Consider the following 26,495-nt stretch of genomic DNA (forward strand, 5'->3'; position numbering starts at 1 on the left):
AAGGACATATCTGCAGCCACAAGCCATCCTGGCTGAAAATGCACGTCTGTCCCCGAAGACTTTGATACCTGTCCTGCAGCCATATTGGCCCAATCACAGCTGTACATCTCAGCTGGCTTTCACCGCCGCCTGGCGGCCATTTTGGCTCAGATATGACGAAGTGCTTCCTAAAATGCTGGAAACACAGCCTGGCGCTCATGTTGGCTCAGCTGGTGCTGTTCATTTGCAGAGGAGCGCAGATGAAACTGTGTTGGCCTGTGGCATTACAATTTGTCTCATTTCTTCTCTAAACAAAGAATCACTCACTGAGCTTCCACTTACTCAGGTCTGCTCCTTCACACTAGACCTGAGTCTGTTTGGTTTGGTTTTAGTGATATTATTGATTTGATTACACTGACACTATCTATGGCACTATCACTGACACTATACAGTTTTGTAGTATGAGTACAACACTTGAACTGAATTGAGCTCAATAACGACACTATTGTCTTCTGTAGAGCTGCTTTATAGCTGAATCGATTTTTTTTCATAATTGATGAATTTTTCAACATTGCTGAATCATCACCATCAACTGACTCGAGCTGCATAAGGACTAGGGCTGGGTATTGTTCAAAATCTTTCGATCCGGTGCCAATTTTGATACCTCAGTTTCGATACCGGTTCCTAACGATACTTTTTTCGATACCAATTTGATGAAATCCATTTGAACAAGATTACATAACACATTACCCCAGAAAAACGTTGGTTTTATTTTTTCAGTTTGACTCATGCTCCCAGCCAGTGCAAAAAGGAACAAAAAAAGCACAAAGGAACAAAAAATGTTTTATAAAGAGCTCATGCTCACCAAAGCTGAATTTTTTAAAATAAAAAATACAGTAAAACTTGTAATATTGTAAAATAGTATTACAATTTAAAATCTTATTTGAATATATTTCAAAATGTAATTTATTGAAATGAATTGAATTCAAAGCTGAATTTTCAAAATCATTACTTTAGTGTCACACGACCCTTCAGAAATATTAAAACAGTTTGCTGATAAATATTTTGGAAACTATGATAAATTTTTTCATGATTCTTTGATGAATAAAAAATTCAAAAAGAACAGCATTTATTTAAAAATGAAATATTTTGTAACATTACACATGTTTTAATGTCACCTTTGATAGCTTTAATGCATCCTATTCCTTACTGAAAAAAAATTCTGACTAACCAACCCATTTTTGAACGGCAGTGTACATTCAGTAGGTTATTATTTATCAACAAGTAATCAACAAGGTATCTCTCTATTTACCAGTCGAAGACGGAGCAACTTTCATGTTTACTCCGTGCACTTTCAAGGTCTTCATCATATTTGTCGTGGTATGCCGGTCTTTGCAGTAATTATTTTACCGCAAATACTGCATCGCGCGCTGTTGGCATCGAGCCTGGAGAAATGTACCCACACGTTTGATCGACTTTTCCACATCTTTAAGGTATTATGTGTGTGTGCTTGCGTCTCATATGAATGTGTGAGCAGAGAGTTCCGCACGTCTTGTGTGTGTAGAGTTTGCGTGTACAGTATGTGCATTTCATATGTATTTGTTTGAGCACTGACGTTGACGAGTTAACTCTTTAGGTATCGAAATCTGGAACCGAACAACATGTCATTTTTCGATACTCTATGGTATCGAGGCAATTCGGTCGGTACCTAAAAAGTATCGAACTCGGTACCCAGCCCTAATAAGGACACTATTGTCTTTTTGGATACCTTACAGCAGAATTTGAATCTGTCTTATGTTTGCATCAATTCCGTTACTGTCCTGTTATTACTGTGAAGCTGCTTTGAAACAATCTGTACTGTATACTATAGAATACTATATTATATACTATAGTCTATACTATAGAAATAATGGTGACTTGATTTGTTGTGAAATCGTCTGTGACAGAATGCATTTCTGATTGCTTTCTCTTGGCAGTTAAGTCTGTTTGTTTTTGGTGGTAAAAACAAAAAATGACAAAATCTGCCAAAACCATAAAAAGTGAAGTGAACAGCATTCTGATGTTGGTTTCTTCTAGATAGGAGTCTTAGCTACAGCCGACACTTGATAACAGAAATGGAATCGAAATGTAGGCCTCTAAATGATCAACATGATCAAAACTGTACTTTTTTTAGCAGGTAAAAGGCCTTTTAATATAATTGCAAAAACGTCACCCCTCAGGTTATGGTGTCTTTTTGCGGCAATTTTATGAAGTGAACATAAGAATAACTTTTAATATTGTTAGTAATATTTCAAGATGGACACTTACCAAACTGGTTTACTTGATTATTCATACATATTATTTTTTTGAAAAATCATACAATGCTAAAATGTGACTATCACATATGATCCTTCAGGCTTTTGAGAAACTTACAAAGATAATTGGAAAATATTATTGCAAGATATAGAGCAACTACTGATATTGATATGCATTTGTCTGACTATTACCTCAAATGTCAGCCTTTACAGGGTTAAAAAGCCATAATTCATTCAGTCACACATACACACACACAAACTCTGTGAGCTTCTTCAGAAATGAATGAGATGCTTGTTAGAAGCATCAGGATGGGCAGAAAAACTCAAGGTCCATCCGCTCACTGACTCCAGTTGTTTGCCTCCCGGTGGTTTAATTAGATGAAGCCCCAGCGAGGAGCCAGAAGCCACTTCACCTCCTCACTGTAGATTCAGCCATTGAAACTCAAACGCCACGACATGCACAGGCTGTCAGACGCCACGGCTGCCCGCTGGACACGAGGGGGGTCAGACGACTCGTTTTTATTCAGATCCCACTTATTCTCTCTCAGAGGAATGCGGGTCAAGTGTCTAATCACAGCGATGCAGAGCCACTTCAGGTGGGACTGTGGCCTCTGACCCCCAGGGGTTAAAGTTCACCTCCCTCACCCCTCCAGCATAGTGGCCCAATTACTGTCAGACTCACTGTTGCTGTAGCAACCAGGAGAGAAACCAGAATTATGCAGCAGCATGAAACACAAGAGAGAGACATGGGTCGCACAGGGTCAAAGGTCACAGCTATCATGTTTGGACAGACAGATAGATGGGCGGGCGGGCTTTCGGGGGGGGGGCGGGCGGACGGACGGACGGACGGATAGACGGATAGATAGATAGATAGATAGATAGATAGATAGATAGATAGATAGATAGATAGATAGATAGATAGATAGATAGATAGATAGATAGATAGATAGATAGATAGATAGATAGATAGACAGACAGACAGACAGACAGACAGACAGACAGACAGACAGACAGACAGACAGACAGACAGACAGACAGACAGACAGACAGACAGACAGACAGACAGACAGACAGATAGATAGATAGATAGATAGATAGATAGATAGATAGATAGATAGATAGATAGATAGATAGATAGATGTCGTGGTCATTAGAAAATGTAAAGAAACATCTTATTTTATAAAATAAACCATTTTGTGCTTGTGCTGAACGGAATGACAATGAATAAATTGAAATACTCATGCCGCATTACTACAGGATTACTATACTACAGGATTGTGGGTGGTTAGTGAAAAAGACACACATTCTTGAAATACTTTGTGCAAAAATGGTGCAACTGCTTAGTGAATTCAGCCTGAATCTCTTTCTATTTATGACACAGAAAGATTTTGTGGATGTCTGACTCTCTCTCTCTCTCTCTGTCTGTGTCACAGGGGAATAAAACGCCAAATCAATTCACAGCCCAGTGTGTGTGTGTGTGTGTGTGTGTGTTTCCATCCATTGTGGGAATAGAGTCCATTGTACATTTCTTTCATTTTTATCCTTTCCCTCCATTCCTTCTGTCCATCTTTGTGAAAAGAAGGTAAAACAGAGAACAAATAACTGACCACTATCAGAAACACCAACAAAATAAAACCTCAAACCAATTTCCTGCATGTTTGCTCTCTGATCTTCCCCTGAGGGAGTGTGAGTGTGTGTGTGTGTGTCTTTTAAACAGTGAGACAGCTAAAATCATAAACTGTTTGTGTACACCCTGAGGAAAGAAAAAAAAACAAATGAAATCTCATCTGTTTAAAATCTCAAACGTCTCTACTAGAGAGTGTGAAGGTTAAACAGAAAGTTTTACAAGTCTCCTCTGTCTCAAAAGCTTCTCCAGACCTCAATAATCTCACATATGTCTCCTACAGATGTTCAGAGCAGATCACATCATCTCAAACTTCGTTTCGATTAAATAAATATAACCAAAGTCAGCAATGATGAGTCAGATATTTCAACCAAATGATCTGTATGACTGGGAATCAATTAAAAAAGACACATTTTGAGGCGTTGGGAAGAACCTTTATCTAACTTTCTAATCCGACTGACTTATGCCTATGAGAAGCATCTGAGACAAGGTTGATCTGTAAACAAAGCATAACAGAGAACTCCATTAAGATTTGTGAGCTATGAAAGAGCAACGTCTGAGAAATGAATTGTTTCTCTGGACAAGTATGAGCGTTGTGTCACGGTTCCTCGAGTTAAGACAGTGAATCTAAACAACCCGCTTTTATCTGAGCATTGGACACACACACTTCTGCTTTTCTTCATTTCATTCTGTCCATCTCTCTCAGATTCGCTGTCCTGATTGATTTTGTGGTTTGTTTTCAGTGTTTGCTTTGCACGCTGCTTGTTTTCAAGTGTCTCTCTTGCAAATTGATACACTGAACCAAGAAAATCAATTCCACCGCATACTGACCAACCAGCTCAAACACACACACACTGCATCACTGAACTCATCTGTAATTGAATCTTCATCATCATTTTTCATAATTTGATCAATTAGAAACAAAGTATTTCTGTCATGACAGCTCTCAGAGAAGACATGCTGCTGCTGCTGCACATATAACATAAATGAAATAACCCCTGTAGCAGATATATACAGGTGGAGCTGGGGAAGGTGGAGGGTTTTTGAAAAATGAGTTTCCATGTGAGTTCAACTTATAAATACAATCTTTTCAACATGATTTAAACACAAAATATGTTCACTAGAGTGTTTATGTCAAGCAAAAAACAGTGCAGGTAGAATAACAAAAACAACGCAGACAGAGTTTGAATATGAAGTCCTCATTACAGCAATCACTAATGCAAAAGCTAAACGTCACATCAACAGATATGATGGATGCTTTCATGAAAACCTGTCAGGACGCATGCTCTCAATTTCAGACAGACAGACAGACACATACAAAAAATTAATGCAGACGTTCAGGACTGCTGCTGTGACCCACTGAAATCATCTATTCAATCAAACCACAGAGCTTTTATCAAATTCACCATCCAAACAACATCTGCAGTCTGACCTGAGAAAAACAACAATATTACAGCCACATTAGCGCTCACTAGCCACACATCAGCTCCCTTTAATATAAGGTTGATAACATAATTGCAATAAAGTGATAGCCTTGTTAACAATCCCTTGTCTAAAAAGTGTCATGTTGGGAAGTTAAACTATCTTTACTTATTTTTTTTTAAATCTTAAAATGTTAATTTCCTGTCATCTCTTAGAATACCTGAAAGCCAGGTTTCTCCTAATATCTGTAACTGTCATTATTAGCAGAACACATTTTACAGATGGGGAAAACCAATTGTTTAGTCAATAATTCAAGAAGATTCTTTGATTCTAATGATTCTTTGATTCAACTTTGATTCTAACTTGTACTTGGCCTTATTATTTTAACATAGTTCTTTATATTAAATTAACATAGTTCTTGTAATTGTTCAACTATAGCATTTGTATTTTAAATTTTAAAACAAGTTAATCAAAATTGACCACAATAAATACAATAGAACATAATAAATTCTAGTAAACGTTGTCATGAGTTGCCAAGCTTTCTAATTTATGTTGGTCCATCATGATGTTTTTTCCTCTTTTCATCAGTAATTATATTTTATGTGGCTGTTTTATATTATGTTTGACTTTCTCCATAGCGTTTTACTACATTCTGAAAATAATTCAAATTGAGAATGGGGAACATAGAGTTCAAATGTTGCACTGCACATTTTATCATCAGCGACGCGATAGGAACAGCTCGAGCAAATCTTATCACACTTTTGGAGCGTGCAGGTTAACCCGCCTTTGGTGATTTGCATGCCATTCATGCAAAATGTAACAATTGGGCTTCAGTCATATTGCGCAGATCAGCTTATAAAAGCTCACAATTAAATACAATTAATGAATAGCCTGATTCTGTGTTTCTGTGTAGGTGGTCAGAGTACTGGCAACATGTGATGGCCAGTAAAATACTGTTTTCCATCAAAACAGTAATGTACTGTAGAAAATATTGCATTCTGGACATTATTTTGCTAATTAAGAAATTGCTGTTAATTTACAGCCATTTTTAACAGTACTCTACTGTATTTAATGTATGTTTTTTTTTATGTTTACAATGCATTATGGGCTGTGTTAAATTACAGTACAATGCAGTATTTTTTTATTTGCCGTTGATGTGAGATTACAAGTCTGGTCTGTTTTGTCAGTTAGGTTAATTTAAAATTTTCGAGCATCCAAAATAATTTTCAGTCGAGTATATGCCAGCACTTTTAACGTGATTTGTAAAGCACTTTTTCCCCCGACACCCGCTTGAAGGACATCTGCTTTACATCGCCATTTGCCATCCGAAGTCCTGCATCTGCATCCTGCACCTCTTCGTCAGTTACGGAGGCCAGCATAAGGGAAAGGCTGTCTCCAAGCAGAGGTTAGCCCACTACTGGATAGTGGATGCTATTGTCTTTGCGTACTGCAATCAACAGACATCAAAATTGGAGCAGAACGGAGCAGGCATAGGCCACTTAAAAAAAGTGCAGTGACTGGGAGAGTGCATTCAGCGAGAGTGAGGGCGGGGCGTTGATTTCGCGGCTTTACTTCCTGCTCACTACTGCACAGGTCTGGTCCCGAGATCGCAACTGCGCAGACTCAAGTCCCAAGATGTCAGCGCCATATCAGGACACTGGCGGCTTCACTTCTCACCAATAGAAGAGAGTGAAGGGGCGTCGTCCTTCTTTTTTTACAGTCTATGGTACGAACCCATATGTGAATGCAATCTCTTCTAGCACCTCTTCACATCATAGCACCTGTTTCTCTCTTTCTATGAAGCGCAAAGTGACCGTGCAAAATCAGTTTTTGTGTGTGTTTTTAGTAATTGTTGGTTTTGTGTGTCTCATTGAGTGCTCATTGTTACAATTACACAGAAAAAGTCCAGTGACATTTTTATTTGTGCATGGTAGAAAGAAAATACTGATACTGACATAATGACATACAATAAATATGGAAAATTGAACTACACGATTCAGGGAGCAGCTACACAGTGAACTCTGTGAATACACTTGAGCAAACTTTTTGTGAATAGGCTACTAACACTAACAACGTCAAACTTGGCACTGCACTTTCTTGTGCCCGTAGCAAGACACCTGTCACGTTTGAAATCCATTGGACTAACGGTTCGAGAGATATGTGAATAACAGACACACACACACACAGACAGACAGACGTTCCTGTAATTTATAGATAGATGTGGCGGCCTCTTTGGGAAAAAACAAGGCAGTATTTCTTCTTCAAAATCTGACCTCAAAAGAAAGCTTAAGCACTATCTCACAAAGCAGTTAATTATCGCTACCCAATTAATTACAGCAAGTGGAATAAAGTTGAAAAAAAATCCATTCATTCAAGAATATTTCTGCTTTCAACACCACATGCCAATGTTTCGAGCATCAGAATCAATGATTGGCCCTGGGAGACCAATCGGGACGGTAAGATTGAAAGAAAGGCCAATCAGAATTTCTCTGTTATTGATCAGCCAGCAACAACCCCGAAGCACATGTTTGGCCAATTGCTTTACTTTCTATTTACCATAACGAAGAAATCAAGAAATTTAGAGGGGACGAATGCAGCAGGGCTAATTAGTGCCAGCCAACTGGTCAAGAGGTTAAAGACCCAATGACCAATCGGATCTTTTTCCTCTCTCTCTGATGCACAGTCAGTTTTAAACTTAACTTTCTGTGAATTGAGAACATATACTGACCATAAACAGACCATAAAAATGCTTTATCTTGCATTTTCCGCTGGACTCTACAGCAGTTTGCTTTGATAAGAGGAGTCCTCAGACAGGGTCAGATCTGAATGCTGAGATAAATCAGTTTTATATTGAAAATACAGTAATCCTGTGTTGAATTGTCACGACAGAACTTTCATTTACATTGACGTTTGAAGCAAACGCAATGAACCTTACGTAGATTTTCTGCAGTTCATAATTTTCCTGCCATGTCTGATGTAGATAACATCTTTGTGCTCGTGTGACAGTCCCACGTGGGATTTTCTCTGCATAGTGAATCTAGGCCAAGACATGGCCTGTACCAGACCAGACGGCACAGTGCTAATGATGAGAGAAGTGGATCACTGCTGGCTGACGCTTCTGCCGTCTCATCTCGGTCTCAATCTATCTGCTTATGATGAAGAAATAAACATCCCAAATACATTTTTAATAGCATAATCATAATGTCATACTCCTTCTGGCTCATTACCTATTTTCTCTCTCTTTCTCCTGATTTGCACACTGTTTTCACAATTGGTTCATTTCAGGCGTGTTATAGCAAGTGTTTGGCTTTAAGCTTCAAGGCAATCTGAATCCCTTTACATCTAAAGAGTTGGTTTGAGAACACAGTGTAGTTCAATTATTAGTGGAAATGTGAATGGAAAGCATGTCAGATTCACTTCATTTCCAATTCTAAATAGATTTTAAGTGTTACAGGTTACATTACTATTTTGAAAGGGTTTAAAAAATGGATAGTCATGAACTGAATACACTGGTAGAGTTGATAATTGACTCCTATACAAGGTATATTACCAGAATAACCTCTTATTTTCCATGATGGAAATGGGGAAAAAACACATCTAGATGGGAAAATCCCACAAAAATGGTAAAGTGATTTAGGGGAAGAAATTCCTTCAAAACTCAGCAGCCAGAGTTCTCACCTCCACCAGGAGTTCTCTCACATTACTCCTCTGCTTTATGACCTTCACTGGCTACACGTGAAGGTACCCATACTAAATTATGGAATTCACTACCCCTTACACTTCATAATATCTCATCTGTGGCTACATTCAAGACTCAGCTAAAAACATATCTAACATGTATTTTGGATAATCTGATTATATGTGTCCTATGTGTTTGTAATGTGTGTAAAGGTGTGTAAATGTATTGTAATGTACAATGTAAAGCGACCTTGAGCTACGGAAAGGCGCTATAATAAAACTACTTCTTCTTTCTTCATTAACCCAAAAATTAATAGTAAACAAACATCCACACAAATAATGCTGGAGGATATGTGGGCATGTCGATGTTGACCATCTTGTTATGTATTCTGGAGTTGCCCAAAAATATTAGATTTCTGGGTTTTGATGGAGATCAAAAAGTTTTTAGTGTTGAGAAGAGATGTATATCTTGTTAATATATTAAAGCTGCCGTCGGCAAATTTTTTTTGATCATATTCAGTGAAATCGACACTATTATCCGACAGAACAGCATAAATAAAGTGGTTTTAGAAAAAAAACCGAGCTTCTAACTCCACCTGGAGCGTGTTATTTGTTTTGCAAAAATCCACCGCTCTCGGATCATCGGGTCCAATCAGTGCAGGGGGGTGTGAGATCTGACTGTCAATCACCGTTCGTGCACACGCCACCCCTCGCGCACGTTACAATCACATGCACACGCCTGAAGTTCGTGATGGCGGAAAAGATTCCGATTCCTCGGTTAACTTCAAGAACTAGGAGGTCAAAAACAACACAGGAAAAGAGAACACCTGCTGAAAAGAAAGAAGTAAAGAAAGAAAGCAACCGTGCCCGTAAATAAACCAGGATCAACATCGGATCGGCATTTTAAAGGTGGAGAGATTTAACGTTACGTGATTTAATTGGGTTCAAGCTGGATGCAGAGCTTTCAACATTTCTACTCGACAGGTAATTGTGCTTTATCAACCAGTTACTTTATTTCTTAGTGTTATGTAAGTAATCTAAGTATGTTTGCCCAAATGTGTTGGTATGGATAGCTAACATTAGCACTTTTTGGGCAGGTTCTTTAGCTTTGTTTGCACTGAAATCCGTGTGAACGTAACGTTAGGTGGCTAAAGATGTCCAGATGAAGCGATAAAGTTCGGCTTTTTGGAAGAATCAATGCTACTCTATCTTTCTTACGAGAGTAAGAACAGTAGTAAAGCTACTGTTATGGTATGTGCTATCTGACTAGCTCCAAATACTCCATGGTGTTGATGGATGTTGATGAGACGGGCGTGTTCACAGAAAATCTGGTGCACAGGCACTGACGAGCACGAATTCGGTGGGAGGGTATTCGTTGATAGTGGGGGAGGGGCATGAGAGTTGTAAACATTCAAAATTTTCACTCAATCCACTCAAAGTCCACTCAATCTGCCAGACTTGCCGACTGCAGCTTTAAGTGTAGCAGGTCTGAAGAGTATTAGTAGGCAATGGTATAAGCAGGACATCCCCTTACTTAGTGAATGGATGGAAATAGTTACCCTATGGTGAAAATCAAGTTTTTTGATGCTGCTTATATGTCTATGTGGTGTTTTTAATGTACTTTAAGACAACCCATGTACAAATTTACAAGTCAACACCTTTGCTGCGCATTTTCTTCTTAAAACTGCAGTGAACCAAAGACAAAACTTAAAAACGCAGTTTGAAATCACTGGTGTTTCTGATGTCACAAACTACTAGTTATCAATCAGGTCAATGAGTGGATCTCTGAGCTGCTGTGAGTGAGTGGAGGCGGGGCTCATTTGCATATTCATGGAACCACATATAAATCAGGCAAGGGTGTAGAGTTAAAATCAAGCTGTTTTAAAGCACGAAGACACTTTTGTTTTCGAGGAAAAAACTTTTAAATATGTAATTTTGTTCAGTGTTAAGGGATAAAATTATTGACTACAAGGGGGACTTGTAAGAAATATACATTATGGAAGAATTTACTTTTATTTTGAGACTTAAAAAGGACCCATTTCTAAAATACTGGGAGAAACTGATTGAGTACTGTAATGTAAACAAGCAATGACTGTATATGTGAATCTATACTTGCCCCAAAACAGAATGTATACCCCCTGTTCTGTTGATTTTTTTCTTTCCTCTTTTTTCTGATTTCCATAATGCTGTACAATACATTTTCTTGAAAAAACATAAATAAAAAGAAAGTATAAAAAAGAAAGTTTAAGAAAACAGTGTCAATTAATCTTGTCGTTTAAATGTTTTGCGCAACCCTAAATCATGTGGACAATCATGACAATATTTGAGGCTTGAAGATTTGAACGTATGTGCTCAAATCATCCATACACACACCCTTACTGCATTCAAAATTAAAATATTCCATCCACATCTTTCAGTGGCTGTTTCATATTTGAGGTGGCCAGAAATATAGTTCCTCTTCCTCTCTTTCTTTTCCTTTTCCCTTTCCCTCTCTTTAAACCTAAAGGAGAGTGTTTTTTTTGCCAGTTAAATGGATCCGGTCTCCAGCTCCAGATAAAGCCGTATTGTCCCTGTGCATAAATTGCAGGCAGTTTAAAGGGCAGATTGTTGTGTTGCCGTCCCTGTGCGGCCGCGTTTGCTGCCACTGCAGTTTGGCGCTGAAACGCTGACTCAACACCAAAACCATACAAATGCAAATGAAGCATTCAAAGAGAATTTCCCCATAACGAGGCTGTAATGAGGCCTGCACACGCAATTAAATTCACTGAGAGCGCATGCAGTGCCACAATAACAGATTACGGCAAAGACAATGTTGCACACACACAATATTCTCTGAGCTCCTTAAATCTCTTGTCATGTCTGTAATGGACAAGATCATAACCCTCATTTCTCTTTAAAGTGAATAATTACAGACTGAGGCTAATTAAATGAGTCAGGCTCAGCCACACTGCTTACACGGTCAAGAGAGAGTTTAACGTTGTGTGTGTTGCCTTACGAGTGTGTTTGCATGAGTGGTGTTTATAAGAAGTGCAAAGGAAGAGAGAGAGAGATGGAGCTCTAAATTGTTTGTCTCTCTTGTCTAATGAAAATTCAGCAGAAGTGGATCAATAAACTGTGATTTAGGAGATTAATGTGGAAACAATACCATTCTCAAATCGCAGCCGGGTACGGTAACACACACAGCTGTAAAATAACACACATCAGCCATTAACCACAATTCAGCTGTGGTCCAAAACCTAGTGATCTGTCTACAAAGGTAGCGTTTTAGGCCCAACATGAAGATGACAACAGAAAGTTTTGAAACTTTTCTTTTTTCCAGATCTTTTGAATTTTATTGGAAATTCCTAATTTGCATATTTAAACATAGCATTTCACAAAACTTGTAATTCAAAACAATTAACTGAATGTACTGTGATTAATCAAACTACGGTGACATCTATTAATTCAAACTTTTAACTTGTACCTGTAGTGTCTTGCCTTAATTTAATTAAAAATGTACTATTTTACACAGTATTTGCATGCGTTGTGTGTTTTTACGCTGTTTATGTTAACTTCAAACTCATTTGGAAATTATGGCGTGAAAGAGGAGAGAACGAAATCTCAAAAAAAAAAAACTGTCAAGATTACATAACAAACGACATATAACAAACCACCAATAATATCTGACCATACATGCTACAACTAAATAAATAAATAAATAAATGAAGTTTGGCTCAACAAAAAATAATACAACAGTTTGCAGTCTTTTTGAGTTATGACCACTTCTAATGAAATTCGACCAATAAACTACACTGAGTTAGAAGAACTTAATAAATTATAATTTCTAAGTTGACCACACGGAAATATTAATGTGGTGAGCAGGACGAGGCCGAGGGCCGTGGGAGAATGGCGTGATTACTAATGAGCACCACCTGCGCGATGCACCGGTTTCGTATCTCTCACGGAGGAGCGGAAGCATAAAAGGAGGAGCGACGACAGTGGAGATCGAGAGAGGCCAGGCCTGGATTTTATGTGTTATTGTGTGTGGCGGAAGTCGACCTTGAGGGACTGCCGTCTTTACTTTAGTTTTTGTATTTCTTTAATTACTTATTATTAAAATTGTTTTGATGTTCGCCGGTTCCCGCCTCCTTCCCGTAACATCTGAACTGCGTTACAATTAAGTTGTTCCAATTAATTGAGTTGTGGCCAATTCATATAATCTATTTCAGTTACAATCAACAGCTAACTTAGCACATGTTAAATGTGACTTTTAGCATGTAAACTTAATGAACAAGATATCACTGATCATAAACTCAATGTAGTGTATATCTTCATGTAGCCAGACGCATCCTAACCAGGAGCAAATGGTAACCACAAAAACTTAAACATATCAAACACTCTTTTAAATGTCAAACATAACTGAATTAAACAGGAGCAGGTCTTTCCCTTCATTTCAACATTTACCCTCCTGTTAACAGTCCTGTGCAAAGCATTCTGGGAACTTATTTTTTAAATTAAACATAATATTAAGTTGATGTAATGATTAGCATTGACAACTGAAATTATCAAAAAATGATAGTGGCTCTGTCAAAAATGCAATCAGCTCTTTTAGCTGAATTTCTATTGCCGCCTTGTGTTTTTTCCCTTGCATGGTTCTACGAGCGGTACGTCTCACTGCACATGTGGCTGTCAGTCATTTATAAGGATGCGTAAGAAGGTAACTTATATAGTCAGTAGACAGCGAGACAGCTACTAGGTTTTGGAGCGGAGCTATTTACCGAGCTTAGTGAGGTGAGCAGCTCAGAAGAGGTTTGCTAGTGAGAGGTGCAGGATTAGTTACAGAATTGACGGTTTGTAGCAGTTCTTGAAGGAGTCATTCACACAGGATACAAATTGTGCAGATGGTAAACGCACACACACACGCACTTATTCTCTCACTCTCCATATGGTGTGGTCATGCATGCATCTGTCTGCTGGTCTCTATTGGTGTTTCTGCAAAAACAATTGATCTTGATTGGTTATTCATGGCGGTTCGTCATAATCGTTAACAGGAGTGCTCAGCAGTGCGGATGCTAAATTAATATCTAACACCCCGTTTAAGAAAGTGACCCTTTATTACGGTTTAACACAAGCATCTGAATCCATGAAGGATTTCTTCACATCAAGGGGTCCTTTCTGGGTTTTTTTTCTTCAGAAATATATATATATATATATATATATATATATATATATATATATATATATATACATACATTTATTAACTTGGCAGATTCTCTTATTCAAAGCGACTTGCAGAGTATTAAGGGTTTACATTTTAATCAGTATGTGTCTAACCCACGACCTTGACATATGCAAATCATCTACATGCCTGAAATACCTAAATAATTTACTACACCAACAAAAATGTGCTGTACTGGACAATTAGTTCTGAAGACATTTTTTCACCGGAAAAGTGCCATTCCAAAAATGCTTAAATATCGCACACTGGAATTTTCACTGGAATATGTATTCAGCAAGGACACATTAAATTGATCAATAGTGACAATAAAGACATTTATAATGTTGCAAAAGATTTCTATTTCATATTAAGGGAGTCCTTTTGAACTTTCTATGCATCAAAAAAATTATCATGGTTTTCAGTTTCACGTTTTTTTTGTTTTTTTTCATGGAGTAATGATGCTGGAAATTTTGCTTTGATCACTGAAATAAATTACATTTTACAAAATATTCAAATGTAAAACTTTTTATTTTAAAATTGTAATTAACATATTTACTGTATTTTTGATCAAATAAATGCAGCCTTGGTGAGCAAAAGAGACTGTATTGGTGTATTGAGACAGGTTGTTTAAATGATATTAGTACTGTACAGTCATTCTAGTGAAACAGATATAGTAAATATGTGACTCATCAGAGAAATGATTTCCTGCAGAGCACAAACATTGTGTGTGTTCGTGACGGCATCACCAGCACAGTCTCAGAGAGAAACGGCAGAGAGAACACAAATGTTCATCTGTGAATCCTAAAGACGCCTTGATTAAAGGAATCCAAAAACCCTTTACTAAGTTGCAAAATGTTTTAAATTCACTTCTCAAAATTTAAGGCTAAACTCTTTTTAAACATGCATTAAAAAGTCTAGAAATGTCTTACATTTCATTACTTCAAACATGAAGATATCCTGTTATACACCTTTTTGTACAAGAAATACTAAGTGAACAAACTAAAAATTAATTTGGATATTGTGGTTGCAGCTACTAGTGTTCTGCGTCATTCAAACTCATGATTGCACCTACTAACACTTGACACAATACTTTAAAATGAGGTGAAAACAATGTCAATTATCGCTAGATGTAGAAAAAAACATTTCCTTTGTGAGAGTGCACCAACATTCAATATATTCAGAATCTGACCACTAAAATGACTAATAATAAAAAAAAACCCGAATTCTTCAGCTCATTTCAGCTCTTTGATTTCCCTGATGATTCATGAAAATCTTTCTAAAACATGTGTTAGATTTGCATAATTGCTGTATGTGCTTACTTTGCTATCATTTGAGGGAAAATTTGTCTCTAGCCTCCAGAAAAAGAGCTAAATCTGATAAAACCTTCTTGTGGGACACCCTCAATTGCAAAAACTTAAAATTAAATAAATTATATATATTTTTATAATTAAAAAAATGCAACAAGTTTTATTAATTGTAATTAGCTTTATATAAGAACAAGTCTATGATACGTCTTCATTTAGCTATGTGTGTGTGTTTCTGGCTCTCCGTATTGATTAATGTCTGGAGCAAAGATGAGGATCGATACAGTGAAATGGAGATTCCAGCACTGGATTGGAGTTTTTTTTTTATGATTAATCTGGGTGTAGAGATACCACAGGTAAAAAAAAAAAAAAAAAAAGAGAGAGAGAGAAAAAAAAAGCATTAGAAAGTAGAGTTAGGAGAGAGAGAGAGAGAAGCGAGACTCCCGGGTCAGTTGTATAAATGGATAAAAGCAACAGAGAAAATGGTTATGAAGAAGAAACACAAACAGTGTCTGCTGAATGTTCTTACCTTGGTCTTGTGCTTTGTTGGGGTTCCAGGTTCTGAAGTAATCGTCCTACAGAAACACACAATGAAAGCATTTAAAATCCTCAGACAGAAAAAAGTCAAGCTTTAATACTACCCTCATGACCTTCAGAAAGAAGAAGATAGCTTTATGATTTAAAGGACAGTGTGAAATAAGAGCGATGTTGACTTTCACAAAACACGACTGGTCTGAAACTCAGATAAGTGTCCAGACAGATTTTTTTTTCGATGTTTTTAATGAAAAGCTGTAAAGTAAATGGACTGTCTGTGGAGGCCTTCAGTTCAACTGCTTGGGCCAAACCCAGGTTTGATTCTCCTGCTCTGCAAGTCTCTTTTCATATGCTATTTTTTTAAGTCAGTGGTGGCTGGTTCTTTTCAGGAGCTGGGAAGCACAGATTCAATTTATCAATGGTTAAATGAACACCCAGATCTATTTGATTATTTTGGTGTTTGCAATGTTGCTTCCAAAAGCTTCTCAAACAACCACTAAACACTGAAATAACTTTACCAGGAACTACAGTTTTACAATAGATACAAAGCTGCAAAATTACAAGATAAAAGAATGCTAAACTAAATGCCTTTATCTGTATCTTGAGCATGTTGTACATGCCCAGACTCTTTATACATTCATGTGCCGCATTGATATCCCTATGCTGATAATAAAGTTAAACTAAGCATTTTTCTCCCAAGGTTTTTTTCTCCATTTCTGCCACCAATGTCGCATCTGGCTTGCTTAGTTGGGGACAATATGGGCGGACTGGCCATCTGTAGCACTGGGAGTTTTAGCGGTGGGCCGCTGGACAATGTAGGCTGTCCCGATGCTACATAAAAATATAAAGAATGAATAATAGTATTCCATCGGCCAAGGTGAATGCTCGCGCGGCCAACATGACTTTAAATGAGTAATCTATTTAGGTTGCTCTGGCTCACTGCAGCAGTCTAACAGTGCTTGTCAATGTCAAAATGTTTGAGATAGCCAAATTAAAGAAAGATGGGTTTACTGTTCACAGAAGCCGAGTCCAAGCAGAGATTTAGCACGGCCCTTTTTAACGCGAATGCGAGGTAGGATGCAAGGAGCTGAACATGATAAGACTATATACAGCAATATTTTCAAAATAAAAATGGTAAATAAGGTGGCCATCTGTCCGGTTTCAGGTCAGACAGTCCGATTTTAAAATACCATGTCCGTCACCCGGCACAGCCTTGAGCTGGATCTTCATTTGTCCTCCATGACGTACAATTTAGACACAATATTGTCAATATTGAGTGTTTTGCTCCAGACAGAGTCTCAGCAGAATGTGTGCGTCTCTGAGTCAATGATTTAATGACCCATTCATAAAGATAGTAACTTGCTTTGTTTCTGAATGAATCAGCCATTTTGAACAAATCGGTTGAATTATTAATGAATTAATCAATGACTCACTTATTAAGATAGTGACTTGTTGCAGTTTTAGTTTAATATTTAAAGTATCATTTAATTTCTTTTCTAAAATGTCATATTTCTATATTCAATAGCCTATATTTATAACGTAAAACAAATGCCACTTAAGGTGCAGCATCTGTGCCACTTCTGCAGTGCAAAGACGGATTTTGTCTGATTTAATTTGATTGGTAACAGCCTATAATATTTTATTCATTTATTTATTTTAGTAGTCATAAAATAATTTATTTCAATCAAAAAATTTAAATATAATTTATGTTTCTTTATTGTTATATTTTTTAATTGGTAAGTGGCGTTAAAAATTATTCTGCACAAAATGAGTCGCTGTGTGATGTTTGGTGTGTTGCGGACTGGGTACCGCGGGGCTCTGTGCCAGAAAGTCCAGGGCCACTTTTTAAACTCAGTCCAGTCTTGTTTAATAATCTGCAATATTATTGATTTAACTGTACTGACACTATTGGATGAAAACTGAAATGAGCTGGACGCTGACATCACTGTTTTCAGTTGCTTTATAGCTGAATTGAACTAATTTCATATTTGACAAGCTTTATAGTTATTGAACTGAATTGAATGAACACTGAACTGACCTCAGCTAATCAATTGCACTGTTTTATATTTAGAGCTGTTTTAGAATAGAATTGAACTCTGTTTGCATCATTGAATCCTTATTTTCCTGTAAAGCTGCTTTGAAACGATCTGTATTGTATAAAGAGCTATAGAAAAAAGGTGACTAGAAGCATTTTTCTGCTAGTCTTCTCTTAAACATTTGGGAATATGACACATCTAAGACATACATCAGCAAACATCATTTCATAAAGTCAAACAAAATGTTATCGGTTCCACACATAGAAAAGTACATGCATTTGCTAAACACTGACTGCAAGAAATTTTCATCTCTCCGACAGACTGCAGGGGAATCTCACACAACATTAGCGACGGCTGCTGCAATATTTATTTTGTTTTTGTATTACAGTGTACACAAAAAAAGTTTTAATACAAATACTACAGAATAAACGGCATAGCTTGTTTGTATTATGCTATTTTAAAGGTTCCTAATTTTGTTCTGGAGGTCTCCTATAACACACAACATTAGCGACGGCTGCTGCATTTTAAGGGCTTTTCAAAATCCGATTGTAAACTCAGTCCTGTCCCAAAGTGGAGCTGCTACAGGCCAGATAAACAAACTCAAACTCTCATTGGGGCTCTTTAGCTTAGTGTCGATCGATGTTTTAATGTAAAATATGTGCTTAATTATAATCAAGAATGTAATTAAAAACAATAATTTATGCTAGAATAAGTTACATCTGTTGGTACGATGAGCTTCTGAAGACAGTTATCATTCCGGTGTAAACATTTATAAGCTACAGCTCTCAGGCCATGAGCTAAAGCAAGACTATCATTTTGCTCAAAGTTTACGGTGGTCTCAGCAAAACTAGGCTAAATGTGTCTGTGGGCTCATAGCTCCAAATCAAAGGGGAATTGTGTGAAAAGTGAAACTCATTTTACCCTCAGAAATTCACCCTCTGCAAATCTGTGATGAAGCAGAAGCTAGCAGACCTTCTCTAACCTGAAAACTCTCACAATGAAATGTCACTGTAGTAACCTTTATGCACACAGCAGTAAAACTTCTCTCCGTGAAAATTATGACCTTTGCAAGTTTGTTTTTGAATGTATGCTTCGGGTTTAATACAGGTTAAGATCAAAACAGTTTGTAAAAGTGAACAAAAATGTGTGATTAACTTACAATGTAATTCTTGAGGCAAAACATTGCCAGGAAATGCACAGAACGTGTAGAGAACGGACACAGGCCGGGAACGCACCGGAACCGTGCCAGTGGAAAAGGGGTATCGGTGTTCAATGTCTTTTATTTTGATGTTCTTTTGTCTTGACGTAGTCTTGCACAGACTACTTTGGAATCACTTGCGAAAATATCATTTGTTTGGAAGCACTGTACTGGAAATGCAGAGGTAACAGTTACCCGTCTGAGGCACAGATAAGCGAGCAGCCGTTAGTGCAGTGGCCGCTTTGCTGCGCTCGCTGAAGTTGCGCGAGAGTACCTGTCCGCGCCCTGCACTAGCGTAGACAGTGAACGTTTGTATGTTCAGCTCAGGTCTCACGTGTTGATAAGAAACGAAACAGACTAACATGTGACAAAGCTGAAATGCTTTTTTCTTTTAAAGAATAACTTGCATGCACTTTTGAAAAGCTAGAAGTAAACGTCAGTTCTGTATTGTCACAGTGTCTGGTTTGTGTTCCCTGGGTTGCCACTAGAGGTCCTCGTTCTCACGGTGTCTTTCACGTTTGACTTCATTTCCCAGCATTCTGTCTGTCACTCATCAGTTCATTGCACTCAGCTGTTTCCCATCACCTTGTTAGTTTGAGTGTATATATACCCTGTCTGTTTTAGTGTTTGTCACGGAGTCGTTGTTATTCGTCACACCACTTTGGAGGTCTGTGTTCTTGCCTTTTATTGTTTTGATTCTTGTTTATGGATTGCCTTTTGGTTTTGACCCCTGCCTGGACTGGTTTTATGATTTTGGATTACCCGAATAAACTGCTATTGGATCTACCCCTGTTTCCTGTGTGTGGTATCGTGACAGAACGACTCCGTCACGATGAATAGATCCAGCAGTTCGGGATTCCATAACCCTTCTCCTGTGTATGGGGAAGGAAGGGGACCACAGAGAGGAGGTTCGCAGGTCGGGGAGGAAGCGCCTCGACTAAACATTTTTCAATGTTTTGGCTTATGGGCCCAGCAGACTGAGGAAGCAGCGGCGGCTAAGGCTTCAGCGAACTCGTCCATCAGAGATGGTGAGTCGTTTCTGGGGACTCGTCTGGCAAAGTTCTCCGGAACTCGGGGAGGTTGCAGGGGAGGAGGTGGTCGACAAATTCCACGACACCATCCTCCGCCTTTCCATTCTTCTGATCCGGAGCCGCCGGACTGGTCCAGTACAAGATTCTCACCGCTGGTTCCACCCCGCACAAAGTCATCATCGTGGGGCTCATCTACCACAAGGTCCTCACCACTGGTCCCGTCCAACTCAAGATCCTCGCCGCTGGTTCCGCCCAGCACAAGATCTTCGCCGCTGGTCCCGTCCATCTTAAAGCCCTCGCCACTGGTTTCGTCCAGCCCAAGGTCCTCCTCACCACTGGTCCTGTCCAGTCCAAAGTCCTCGCCCCTGGTCCCGTCTAGTACTGAGGCTGCAGCTCGCCATCAAGGACGGAGGAGGAGGAGAAGGGCCTCGTATCTCCCCAACAACCCGGTGGTCCCGAGTCCGGTGGTCTCAGTTCCGGTGGTCCCAGTGCCGGTGGTCCCGAGTCCAGTGGTCCCGAGTCAAGTGTCTGCTGTTCCTGAGCCTGAGCCAGTGTCTGCTGTTCCAGAGCCGGAGCCAGTGTCTGCTGTTCCAGAGCCAGAGCCAGTGCCTGTTCCAGAGCCGGAGCCTGTGTCTGCTGTACCTGAGCCGGAGCCAGAGCCAATGCCTGTTCCAGAGCCGGAGCCTGTGTCTGCTGTACCTGAGCCAGAGCCAGCGCCTGTTCCTGAACCAGTGTTTGTTTCTGTGTTTGTGTCTGTTCTTGTGGCTGTTACAGTTTTGGTGTCTGTTCCTGAGCCGGAGCCAGTGTGTGTTCCTGAGCCGGAGCCAGTGTGTGTTCCTGAGCCGGAGCCAGTGTCTGTTCCTGAGCCGGAGCCAGTGTCTGTTCCTGAGCCGGAGCCAGTGTCTGTTCCTGAGCCGGAGCCAGTGTCTGTTCCTGAGCCGGAGCCAGTGTCTGTTCCTGAGCCGGAGCCAGTGTCTGTTCCTGAGCCGGAGCCAGTGTCTGTTCCTGAGCCGGAGCCAGTGTCTGTTCCTGAGCCGGAGCCAGTGTCTGTTCCTGAGCCGGAGCCAGTGTCTGTTCCTGAGCCGGAGCCAGTGTCTGCTCCTGAGCCGGAGCCAGTGTCTGCTCCTGAGCCGGAGCCAGTGTCTGCTCCTGAGCCGGAGCCAGTGTCTGCTCCTGAGCCGGAGCCAGTGTCTGTTCCTGAGCCGGAGCCAGTGTCTGTTCCTGAGCCGGAGCCAGTGTCTGCTCCTGAGCCGGAGCCGCCCGAGGGGTCTTCACCGCCCTGGCCGCCCGAGGGGTCTTCACCGCCCTGGCCGCCCGAGGGGTCTTCACCGCCCTGGCCGCCCGAGGGGTCTTCACCGCCCTGGCCGCCCGAGGGGTCTTCACCGCCCTGGCCGCCCGAGGGGTCTTCACCGCCCTGGCCGCCCGAGGGGTCTTCACCGCCCTGGCCGCCCGAGGGGTCTTCACCGCCCTGGCCGCCCGAGGGGTCTTCACCGCCCTGGCCGCCCGAGGGGTCTTCACCGCCCTGGCCGCCCGAGGGGTCTTCACTGCCCTGGCCGCCCGAGGGGTCTTCACCGCCCTGGCCGCCCGAGGGGTCTTCACCGCCCTGGTCGCCCGAGGGGTCTTCACCGCCCTGGTCGCCCGAGGGGTCGTCTGCTTCGCCCTGGCCGCCCGATGGACTGTCAGCTTCGCCCTGGCCGCCCGATGGACTGTCAGCTTCGCCCTGGCCGCCCGATGGACTGTCAGCTTCGCCCTGGCCGCCCGATGGACTGTCAGCTTCGCCCTGGCCGCCCGATGGACTGTCAGCTTCGCCCTGGCCGCCCGATGGACTGTCAGCTTCGCCCTGGCCGCCCGATGGACTGTCAGCTTCGCCCTGGCCGCCCGATGGACTGTCAGCTTCGCCCTGGCCGCCCGATGAACTGTCTGCTTCGCCCTGGCCGCCCGATGGACTGTCTGCTTCGCCCTGGCCACCCGATGGACTGTCTGCTTCGACCTGGCCGCCCGATGGACTGTCTGCTTCGACCTGGCCGCCCGATGGACTGTCTGCTTCGCCCTGGCCGCCCGATGGACCGTCTGCTTCGCCCTGGCCGCCGGCTAAACCATCACCCCCTGTTTCTGTTCCCTTCCATGGACCTGGCCCCCCATCCCTCCCCCTGATCCTCCACCGTTCCACCTCCCTCCTGGTCTCTTGTTTTGTTTGTTTTTTGTGGGTCTTGGAGCGTCTGGTAGCCGCTCCGTAGAGGGGGGGTTATGTCACAGTGTCTGGTTTGTGTTCCCTGGGTTGCCACTAGAGGTCCTCGTTCTCACGGTGTCTTTCACGTTTGACTTCATTTCCCAGCATTCTGTCTGTCACTCATCAGTTCATTGCACTCAGCTGTTTCCCATCACCTTGTTAGTTTGAGTGTATATATACCCTGTCTGTTTTAGTGTTTGTCACGGAGTCGTTGTTATTCGTCACACCACTTTGGAGGTCTGTGTTCTTGCCTTTTATTGTTTTGATTCTTGTTTATGGATTGCCTTTTGGTTTTGACCCCTGCCTGGACTGGTTTTATGATTTTGGATTACCCGAATAAACTGCTATTGGATCTACCCCTGTTTCCTGTGTGTGGTATCGTGACATGTATAGGATGATCATTTTCATGTTACCTTAAAATTACATTGAGTTAATTTGATTTTAAAAAGCACCTGCTGTAGCATCTTTGTTTTACTCGTTGCACTAAACATGATTTGATTTAACATTTTAGAAAATGATTTCCATTACACGAAAGTAGATGTTAAAACTTCATGCTGATTTGTACTCGGCTTTCGCCAAGATAATCACCAACTAAGACGTAGCTTTACAGTAACCTATGCTTCTCCATCCATTTACGCTTCTTTCCATCTGGTGACGTGAATCTCCATCTGTCTGGTGTTAATAGCTGCAGTGTATTGCGCGTCAGCACACACAACGGCTGCAACCACAGTGCGGTCCCCCCATAACAACCCTCTGGATTGAGCGGAGTAGGGAACATCTCTAGGGAATAACTAATTGTTTAGTTTCACTGGTAAATATCTTTTTTCTTTACGCCGAATTTTAAAACAAAAACAAATGCTGAATAAATAGCCAAACATCTTTGTTTGGATTGTTGAATGTGTGTTGATTGTGTAGTGAAATGTGCAGTTGTTCCCGTTAATTTCAGATGTAGTCAAAGATGTTTGGCTATTTAATCAGCATTCAGCATTTGTTTTTGTTTATATATACTTATATTCTTTCTTGTTTGTTGCTTAAAGAAAAAAAAAAACAAGAACACAGAAATCGTTATCGGTATCAGAATCGGCATCATGATCGGTGCATCACTAATATGTATCTGTTTGGTTACTAGTTTATTAAATGTTGTTCCATCATTCATCTGTTAAAAGCCTTATTGTTATGGATTATCAAGTCAAGCCAGCGTGTGACAGGTGGCAAATATCAACCCTTAATGAAAAAGTTCATTTCTGTCACTGCTGGGAACTGACCACTGCACAAAATAAGAATATGAAAAGCTTGTCAATGTCAGGCCTAAACCAGTCAAGGTACCAGCACAAAAACACACTCAGCAAAATATAATCAACATTATTGACAAATCCCAGAAAATATCAATATCATTTTTTTTGTCAATAGCGCGCACCCCTACCAGGAATAGCCTACATGTTAAATTACAGACCTTTTTGAAAGTATAGCTACAAAACAAACATACTAAGACAATCCCCCCCAGCTGTGCTTTTCTCATTATTTTTAAAATGAGAAAAACATGCCGTTTAATATAAGCATTGCATCTGAAGTAGATTTAAGTGTGCTGAGTATCAAAACACTAATGCAGTTCATGCTGTACTGTCATTTATATTCTGACTATGTTAATGTTCCAGCTACTTTAATATTTGGTGTCCTTCAAACACAAGATAATGTCTGGATATACAGAACTAAAAAGTATTTGAACACTTAATGCTTGAATGTCATTGCATTATATAACAAAATCTCAAAGCAGGTGTCATTTATTTTAAAGGGGTGGTTGATTATGATTTCACTCTTTTAACTTTAGTTAGTGTGTCAGGTTGCTTTTTGAGCATAAACAACATCTGCAAAGTTACAAAGCTCAAAGTTCAAAACAAATGGAGATCGTTTTTTAAGGACTACAACAAACGGCTGGTAGGGACTACATGACATTCCTCCCGGGTGAGTGACATCACCAACCCTAACATTTACATAAACCCCGCCCTCGCGAACGTGATTTATAGATTATCATGACAGAATATGCTAATCAATGACTTGAAGATAGTTAACTCCACATCAGCTGCATAACTTCTTCAACTAACCATTCAGAAATGTCCAGTTGTGACCTTTTCTTGAGTCTCTCCTTCTTTGTCTGGACATAGTTTGATAGCTTGTTTGAACATAAAAGGCTAAAAAAAAATTAAGTGCAAATTTCCAGTGCATGTCTGTGTGAGGTAAAAGGACAAAAGCTGTTGAAGCTCCTCCCTCTGTGACGGTTTTTGCTAACTCTCAAAAAGTGACAATTTTAACATGCTATATAAAAATATCTGTGGGGTATTTTGAGCTAAAACTTCACATACACACTATGGGGACATCAACAACTTATTTAACATCTTGTGAAAAGGGCATTACACCAAGTGCATCATCCAGGTATTTAAAGTGTACTTTTTCTATTTGGAATTTAACACACTACTCCCACTATTTATACTACAAAACGGTGGAAACAAATGCGAATATAAACGCACCAACTGACTCTTCAAACATGAAGAAAAGTGAACATTAGTGAAAAGAAAAGATCCTGCAGATACAGACACTTTGGTGTTTTTTTTTTCTGGCATTCATATATTTTTTTATTGTGGCTTTACAGGGGGGAAAAAACAGCTTGTGGTTCATAGATGAGCAAGAGAATGTTTATCAAACACATGCACATCTCAACACCACCTGCTGCACAAATAACTATCACAGACAGGAATTCAGTCCACACATTCATTTCATCTCACTGTCTGTCTCTGTGGTTTAGGTAAATGAGTGATGTGGGCAGGCTGGTGGTTATCTGCTCTCAGATTATCCTTCTCATGTTTGCCCCGCGGATAGACAGCACGGCTGGAGTGTGTTTGAGAAAGTCAGAAACTGTCTCACAGTTCACGGTAGACTAACTGACTCTGGCTGCGTGTTTGTTCCTCTACTTTCCTTTCACTTCCTGTTTGCTCACTCGTCCCTTCACTCCCTTGCTCGCGCTCTCGCTCTGATGTTATCCTGTGGTGACAGTTTAGAGCCCGCGGGCATGACAGGTCAGCCATACACTCATGTGTGTGTGTCATGTCAAGTGAGGACATCAGCAGGACAGAGCAGACAAACACAGTAAAGCTGACAGATAAACTCCCAATCACACAAACACACACACACACATCACATGCTTTGAATGCAGGATTTCCTCACAGCCACTGAGCAGATAATAGCCTTAATTAGCATATAAAGAGAGAGAGATTAGCTTTTTTTCCAGCAAATATCTTAAAGGGTTAGTTCACACAAAAATTAAGAAAAGTGGACCCTGCTACTGCGTGACAGTCTCCAAATTATTGGCTGGCAATTTTTTTTTATATTTCCAACATAATGTTGGAAAACACTTTTATCAGAATAATTTCTGTATATTTTTAGTTAAGGATGTTAAGGATGTTCTTTTATATATTGACCACTGGTAGTTGTTGAAACCAGACTTAAAAGAGTGACGCACATAAAGCGGTGATATCCGAGTGGATGAGTTGTTTACTAACTATCTAATTAGTCTTCCCATTAACCCCATCACTTTCTTCATTAAGACCGATTCAAGAACGCGCATGAAAACAAGAGGAAAGATTTTTCACAAAAAACAATCATAACCGATCATATCCAATCACAGCATGATGCAGGCATTGCCTCCTCTTATGTGACTTTCCCCCATTCATTCTCAATTAAATCAAACCCAGCGCACGCTTTAGGGGTTCTGTTCAAACTCAATGGGCTCAGGGGAGGCACGAGAGACGCGGCGTCCCGCTGTAACTTTACCTGCGGGTATCACTGTTGGACAGTGTTTCTTTAAAAAAACAAGTGATTTATACACTTTTTAATGTCACATTTTGTAATATTTACATTGTTTTATTCTTGTAATATTGATTATTTTCTCATTCATTTTTTTTAGGATGAGACAC

General features: G+C 40.2%; 1 protein-coding gene across 1 annotated transcript in view; it reads right to left on the bottom strand.

Moving 5' to 3' along the window:
- The window catches only part of spock1 (SPARC (osteonectin), cwcv and kazal like domains proteoglycan 1), a 214,858-nt gene that overhangs the window by 67,094 nt on the left and 121,269 nt on the right, over positions 1 to 26,495 (bottom strand). Inside the window, exon 3 of the mRNA XM_077247341.1 lies at positions 16,028 to 16,073. Within this exon, the coding sequence (XP_077103456.1) occupies positions 16,028 to 16,073 (46 nt within the window). The remainder of the gene's footprint in view (positions 1 to 16,027; positions 16,074 to 26,495) is intronic.

Source organism: Siphateles boraxobius, unplaced genomic scaffold (genome assembly GCF_051911475.1).
Source record: "Siphateles boraxobius isolate OS27281-9 unplaced genomic scaffold, OSU_SipBor_1 3, whole genome shotgun sequence".
Classification (NCBI taxonomy): Eukaryota; Metazoa; Chordata; class Actinopteri; order Cypriniformes; family Leuciscidae; genus Siphateles; species Siphateles boraxobius.